Below are 8,181 nucleotides of genomic sequence, written 5' to 3' on the forward strand. Positions count from 1 at the left end.
AAAACATTTTAACAAAAAAATAAAAAAAATTAAATTAAAAAAAATCCAATATTTATTATTTTTTTAAAATCATTGATTTTTATCCACCCTGAGCACAAATAACTCTAAACTGGGTATGAGGGGTCCTTAAGTTACTGATTATGGGTTGACATAAAGAGTAACTGAAACATTGCTCACAGGCAAATTCATCAGGGACCTAAGATTTTAGCAGTTTCTAATAAAGCTCTGACTTGTGGACGGCATCTCTACGAGGCCAGACCTACCCCTTCTCCAGCTTATTGGACTAGGCAGTGGTTCTCAAACTTCTTAGACAACAGGTGCCTCTGGGGGAAAAAGCGCTAGGTTTTCACTTGCTTTTTTAACTACAGGAAAATACAAGCAATTCTTTATTGTTCTCAAAAGCCCACAAAAAGGAAGAACGTTTTTAACACTATGGACTCCTATTTGAAATCTCTGTTTATCACGTGACTCATATTTGCATATCTAACAGTGCTAACATTGCATGGCACCCTGCAGCAACCTTGACAATTCCCTATTAAGATAAACGAGACAGTTTCTATAACTCAGAACTTGGTCTCTTCAAAGTGAGGTAGAATACCTGCTATTCACGGCAGGCATCTCTCAAGTGGTTACACACAGTTCCTGTTTGCAAAAACATTCTTAATTATGAAGACTAAGGGGGGAAAAGTTGTTTAAGTTGAGCCTTTCGCCCCTGCCACACATTACATATATTACACAATTAACTGGTAAATCATGCAATAAATTTAGACCAGCCACATATGCAGAGTAAGACCAGCTAAATGCACAAAGTAATTCTCATGCAATTAGCTGGTTAAGCATGCAAGAAATTCAGAATGGCCACAGGTTGAAAGACCAGCCTCATCTATAAAGTAATCACCATGCAATTAACTAGTGAATTGTACAATAAATTTAGAATGGCAGATGTGGAAAGGAAGACCAGACTTACATACAAAGTAATTACCACACAGTTAACTAGTGAATCCCACAATAAATTTAGACCAGGGCCACACATGCAAAGTAAACCACTTCACCATCAAAATGTCTATCCAGCTACAAAAAGGGCCAACCAGCTACAAACAACTCTGCAAGTGGTTTCTATCCAGCTTGAACGTGAATGTGTGGCAGGGCCTTGTGACTACCACCACACCTCCAAGAACCAGGGGGCTGGCTATGGGCTTGCTGTACCAATCCCTTGCAGGGTACATTATTAGTCAGGAGCAGGGTGGCACCCTGGTTGAGAATCACTGGACTAGGACATTGCTTGGGGCAAGGACAATGCTGATGCCATCATTTTAGGGTTTCAGAGCAAATCCTGACATCTTCCGCTGTTGTTTTTTGGGGTTGTGGTTTTTTTGTTGCAAATCTTAATTTTTCAACAGCAGTTTCAGCGGCCGGGAAACACCAGCTCACACATGGACCGATTTGCACCGACTGGACAGAGCTACAGCTAAGACCTCAAAGGAGCCTGCAAAACAGCCTTTCCAATGCACAGATCCGAAAACAGGAGGTGGGCCTAGAGTCTGTTTATTAAAGAAGACACATCCGGTCTTGGGCTCTGCGGCACCAACCACGCCAGGGGTGCTCAACTTCCAGCCTGCGCATGGGCTAAATGTGTCGTGCAGAGCCATTGCATCTGGCCCACCTGCAGCACTCCCCACGGGCTTGGAAATTTGGTGGTGGGGGAGCAGCAGCAACCACCCTCCCCCACTACTGCCAAGTCCCCCAGCACAGCAGCATTGCTAGGTCTTAGATATGAAATTACGGTATTGGAAGCTCAGAACTATATTTGCTCAGAAAACTATGCTAGACTAAAAAAATATACAAATAAGTCTTACTACTTTATACTGTTCACTGTAAACAGCCAGTGAGCGAAAACCAGGTCAAAGTTGAAGCATTTCTTTATTTGGAGGCAAGCGGCCATCAGAAAGTGCTGGCGGCAAACCCACATGTCTGTTAAGACTCCCTGGGAGTGATTTGCATGCGCTGCATTAATGACCTGCCTCAAAATTATCGTACATTTTGAACACTTGTACTGTTATTGATCGTACAAGGGTTAAATTATTATGCAGATAGGATCATTACGACACAGCTGGCAACGCTGCGGCATAGCCACCCCTGCCCCCGCGAGGCTAAATGGGGCCGGGGCAGGACCGGGCAGCGACAGCCACACCTGGGCAAGCTAGGCTGGAAGTGCATGGTAGGGATAGTGCTGCGGTGCACGAAGCGGTGGTCCGTGTCCAGCTCCGAGACGATGTCCTCGGTCAGCCCCACAGTACGCCAGTACCGGCGCCGCCCCGCGGGGCCCGCCCGCCGGCCGCACAGAGGCCGCACCCGGAGCATCGTTCCTCCGGCCTCAGCACGCGCAAGCTGGCGGTGAGCCACGGAACACGAACCCCACGGTGGCCGTTAAGGCGGGGAACTGGCGGCTTCGTGAGGCCAAAGGCTCCTGCGCCTGCGCAGTGGAACCACGTGAGTGCCTTCTGCCAATAAGCGAGGGGAGGGGCAAGCGGTGAGCGTGTGCGCACAAGGGGCTGGGGAGGTTTTTAGGTTGGTGGTTTTCCAGTGGTGCGTGAATATTCTGTTTCTTGCTTCGGTAGCCCTTGGAGAGGGGTGTGTTGTAGGGGGTATAGGTTGAGCTGCTGATGGGGAGGCTGACAAGAGTATAGCTGGCTTTGCAGGGGCTGTCCTTGAGAAATTTGGAGGCTGTTTTCCCTTCCGCATTTCCCTGTCCTGCTTGCGGCATATAGAAGCCCAGGGGTTGTTGAATGGCTGATGCCTGCCACCCTAGCGGTGTTTGTGTTTGAACTGTGCTCTATGGGCAATCTGTACAGCTTTTCAGGATGAAGGTACTTTGCATGGAAGCACAAGATCTGATTATTTTATAATTTAGCTCTTAAGTGGTAACACCCAATACCACTTAACCCATCTCTGGATAACAGAATCGTCTATCTCTTTTGCTGTGCTTATTCTCTAAAACCCCTCACTCAAGATAATTATGCTTTGTGGCCTTGCATACTAATGCACTCACTTCTTTACTAATCAGAAGTGAGAGGAAATGCCAGACCTGAGTCCATTTTGATTAGTTTTCCAGTGACAGCTTCTCCAAGATGAAGGGAGCGATTCCTGATTTGCACAGCTTGGAAGTATCTGTGGTTGTTTCAGCCCTTTGTTTGAATATATTGCAGGACTTTCAGTACTGTAGCATTTAAAATACTGGCACTACGTTTACGGCACTGCTCATCCCTTGTATAAGGATGCATCCTGTAGCTGAAGAGCATTCTTGGTGAGAAACACAGTACAAGTAAGTTTTCTGCAATTCCTTTAAAGAACAAAAATATTTTCATTAATGATGATAAATACTGCTGTCATCTGTAATGTTCTGCCCATTCCTGCCTTTTTTCTAAAACATTTGGGAAACCTTTACCTGTCCTCGAACAATAAAATCAATTGTCCACCCAAATTTAGGGCTGTTGCTGGGGGATCTCATTGTATTGGTTAGGCTTTCCAGCCTTCTTTAGCAACTGTCAGCAGTTTAAATTCAAACACTTAATCACTTATTAACCAGTTGAACTGTCAGCTGTTTTGAGTTCACAATCACACGCTAACCGAAGTGCAGTAGGTTCACTCTTTCTTTTTAAAATGAAGTGTTCTTAAAGTCAGGTACGGGAAGTCACTGGTAGGACCAGTACCTCTGTGAAACAAGTCCACAATCTTGACTCGGCTAGTCTTCCTTCATTTTCATGGAAAACGATTTTTCTTCTTTATCACTATTAAGAAAGTCTTGTTTGTCTGTCAGATTTCCAATTAATCTGTAAGAATCATTAGAAACATGCAGACAATTTGGTGGTGTTCTATATCTAAAATAGCTGTGATATTAAATATGTTATTGTTTTCTTATTCTTGCTAAAATCTGGCTCAGATTTACAATTCTGGCAGAGGTAATGATAAATGTCTGCTAGTTGCACTATTCTCTCTTTTTGGGAAACTCAGTTTTTATTGTTGCAAAATAGTGAGCAGAGTGATCCATTTTATAATTGTTTAGCTGAAAGAACAGAATCTGGTTTATTGTTTTCAGTTCCAGTGCTAGGCTGAATAACATGACATGGTTGCATCAGCTGTAAAGATGCCAAAAAACTTGTTTTTTCAGCTTAAGATGGTTACCATGGAGCAGGTAATCTATTGTAATTTATTGATTTGAGATGTACTACTTAATACAGTCTCAGCAATGCAGAATAATTAAAGTCCAGAATGTATCTATGAAGATAAAATGACAGTTTCCTTTCTAATCACATAATAAACTTTTGAAAATTAAAATTTATTTTTATTTGTGCTACTGGACTTCTATTTAAATGGTATGAAACCTACCAGGAAGCTGCTCTGAATGCTATTAGAATATAATGGGTAAAAGCTTGAAATTTTTATAAAGGTTCTGTATTTGTTAGCATTAACATTTTAATACTTTAAGGAATAAAGGGCAGAAATGCTTTCTGTACTTACAGGTTGGTGATGGTAGGTTGGAGTTTTCCATTTAAAAGTTAGTATATATTTTCCTAAAATTGGTGTAATGTATATATTGGTAGATGCAATAACTTTGAAAATGTTATTTTAGTAATATGTAATGCATCACATCCTCTCCATGATAATATAGAAAACAATAGTCTTGTACAGACAAGAGGATTATTCTCTACAATACAATAAGAACAACACTGTAGACTGTACACACACATACTGTAGACACAGCAACTGAAGTATGTACTACAGCTAGTCATTTTTCATCTCTAGTTTATAGTTATGTAACATGCCTCACTTCCTATAATAGTTACTAATTTGCCACCAATAGGAGAGTACTGTTAGTTATGTAAAATGGAGTCTTCTGTGTATGGTGTCTAGAATCAAGTTTCAGGGACTGAAATGAGTGGCTATCAGATTACTTCAAGGAATATAGCACATTTCTATTATTTCTACTCTGATCTTCCAATAATGAAAATATCTTTTTTCATAATTCAGAATCTTTACAAATCATTCTGGACTTGTTTGACAATTCAGTCAGTCAGTACCAACAAGCTTGTTTTCCCTTTAAAAAGTTATTTACAGTGCTTGTGCAGTTCTGTGGCTGGGTCTTTCTCTATGTGCAGTTATTCCTTAGGACCACCAGACCACTACAGGACATTTTTAACCCCAAGGGGTACTGTAGCATCTGCCTAGCCTGCACACAGCAGAGTATAACACATTTAGGCCCCACAATAGGTGGGGAGGGGGGAGGCACCAAACAGCAAAAGAAGAAAGGCTGTTAAAAAGTCTTTGGGATAACCTTTGGAGAAATAAGGGAAATTCAGATCTAATAAATGGCCAGCAAAGATTAAGTTCAGCTTTTGTGTTTTACAAAGTTCAGATTATTGTTTATATGTGTGGCACGGTATTGTTATGTGTGTGGGTGATTTATTATTTTTTTTTAAATTGGAAGCCCTGAGCAGTGTTGTGGGCTGTCCTGCATTTCCATGTTAATAAGAAAAGGTCATGTGCATTCTAGGATGAGAAGATAATTTTTCATCCCACAGGCAGCTGGATGGTATCTGTAAAATGAGCAAAGGTCAGTCTTTGACAGAATCTGATGACAAAGCAGGTTCAGACTTCTGACTGGGGAACAGCTAGCTCTCTTACTATGCTTAACGCTCAATGCATGACAAGTATTTAGATAGCCTGGCAGAAATTTAGAAGTAAACAGCTAGTGGTTTACTGAGTGCATCATGGAGTTAAGCTTCTTGCCATTCCTGAATAGGTGGGAGTGAAAGACATACAGGATCAAATTTCTGCTTAGGAACAAAAGTTAGTACCCTTAGCTCACAGCACAGTATCCACGCTACCTATCTGTGTCCCCTGCATTCAGCTAAGGCCAAATTCAGTAAACAAAGCTCAGTAACTCAGGTTTTGTCTGAGGAAGGTGAATGTTACCCTTAAATGAGTTTCTTTAAAATGGGGTGTCAAAGTCACCCAGCCCCATGGGCCAGATAAAAGTTGCTTAGCTAGTCTGAGGGGTGGGCCAAGATCAGCCCCCCGGTGCAGTGCTCAGGGTGGTGGATCCAGCCTGCGTGCCACATATTGCCTGGGGACTCACTGTGCATGCAGCACAGGGAGCCAGTGCTGGGTGTGTGGGCTCGATCTGGCTCTGCAGGCAGCACAGGTTTAGTCCAGGGTGCCACATGCAGCACGTGTCCTGCAGCCCCAATGCTGCATGTAGCGCTGGGTCCAGCCTGCATGCTGGAGTTGGGGCTGGTGTGTAGGGTCTGTCCAGCAACCTACACGCAAGATGTTTGATATCCTTGATTTAAAATTAATGCAGGTAAGTCTGTTAAATTAAATAATTATACTTGATTACTATATTTCATCTGCTAAGAAAATTAAGGGATCATAAGCAAATGTTTGTAAAAACCTAAACAACTAAGAGACAGGAATGCTGTTTACAAAACAAAACTGCCAGTGAGCTTCATGACATTAGCTGGATATCCCATACTTGTGATGGAGAGGATTGGAGAGAGAAATACAGCAACTGCCATTACAGATTTCCACTGATGCTGTTTTACTGAGTATTGGGTTTGCTATTCCCAGAAGAAGCTACTGTGCTGTTTCCAGTCAGTGTATTCCCAAAGACTTTCAGGGCCATCTGTGTAGATGGATTAGGTCTTCACAGAAGCATATCTTCTTGGCAGCTTGCCCCCAGATCTTGGCAGCATTGTTTCATTGGAGTGGTGCCGTAAGGGAGTTCCCCGGCTGTGCCGGTACTACAGAAGTCATGAAAAGGGTGCCCCACTGAGTAGTAGCTGTCATGGAAAACATAATGTTACTTATTAACTTTTGCTTGTTATTACCAGGGACCCTGATTTTCTCCAATTACAAAAAAAATTCCTAATTTTCAGTTCTAAAAAAATCACCCCAAATCTATACCTTTCCATGATTAAAATGAAACACCACCATATATAAGTCTATATATTAGCAGTGTTTAATTTAAATCATGGAAAAACGTGGATTTGGAGTGACTTTTTAACTGAAAATTGGGGATTTTCTTAAATCAGAAAAAACCAGGATCCCTGGTTATTACCACTGCACATGGGGTTGCTTGGACAAACCACTTCCTCTGGCTCTCCCATTCCAGCTCTTTCCTATTCTCTGAGCCTCACCTTTTGTATGAGGAGGAGGAAGATACCTTTATATAGCCCATTCCAAGTTACACTTCTGGTTGTAACTTAAGTTGCCCTATAGTGATCACCAGGTTAAGTAAACACAGGCATATGTGAATAAGAAGAATTAAAAAGCAAGTTTTGTATGTGGAGAAGTAAGCAAGCTTTGCAAACCTCTGGTCTGGCTCTAACTGACCTAGGTAGCTGCTCCCTGAGGAACTGTCTGTCTTCCATTTTCCAACTCTCTCTTTTACAAATAACTATGGTAACGCTTTTTGTCAGGCTCCGGTGGGAGTCTAAGGGGGGTTTCAGTTTGAGCCCCCACCCAGCCACCTGGGAAAACCTACCCTACTGTGAATCCTAAAAGAACAATTTCCCCAGTCACAAGCAATTTGAACAAACAGAATTGTTTATTAAATGTGAAAAAAATCCTTATCTGATCCCACTTTCAACTATTAAAATCTCCTACTATTATAACCCCAAAACAGCAAAAGCCTGAAATACCGAACACCCCAAAAGATCGCATATATTAAGCAGTTCAAAGTATTCAACAAAGAAATATGCACCTTAAAATATCAACTCTCTGGCCTGTTGGGCCACAGTTTTGAGTGTTAACTTCCCCACCCCATCCCAGGAGTTGCAACCTTGCTCAGTCTCACTAAGCCCAAAGAAGGTTCCTTCCCAGGTCATCAGGGAAGATTTTGTCACCACCTGTCACGTCTCATAGAATCATAGAAAATTAGGGTTGGAAGGGACCTCAGGAGGTCACCTAGTCCAATCCCTTGCTCAAAGCAGGACCATCCCCAACTAGATCATTCCAGCCAGAACAATCTCTCAAGCTTGCTGCCTCTTGTGGTTGCTGCTTGGGGATGCCACTCCCGCTTAGAGAGAGCTGCTCAGGATCGCCATTACTATGCTGTGATTGCTGCTGCGGAGTGTTGCCAGGTCTCTTCTGCCTCCTGGGGTCATCATGTCACACTGTTTG

At 42.5% G+C, this 8,181-nt stretch overlaps 1 protein-coding gene across 1 annotated transcript in view; it reads right to left on the reverse strand.

Annotated features, from left to right (window-relative positions):
* LOC109308122 (carnitine O-palmitoyltransferase 2, mitochondrial-like) overlaps positions 1-2,432 on the reverse strand; it is a 17,616-nt gene extending 15,184 nt beyond the window's left edge. Inside the window, exon 1 of the mRNA XM_019532396.1 lies at positions 2,192-2,432. Within this exon, the coding sequence (XP_019387941.1) occupies positions 2,192-2,361 (170 nt within the window). The 5' untranslated portion in view covers positions 2,362-2,432. The remainder of the gene's footprint in view (positions 1-2,191) is intronic.
* Positions 2,433-8,181: the final 5,749 nt, after the last annotated feature.

Source organism: Crocodylus porosus, unplaced genomic scaffold (genome assembly GCF_001723895.1).
Source record: "Crocodylus porosus isolate Cpor-Errol unplaced genomic scaffold, CroPor_comp1, whole genome shotgun sequence".
NCBI classification, from domain to species: Eukaryota; Metazoa; Chordata; order Crocodylia; family Crocodylidae; genus Crocodylus; species Crocodylus porosus.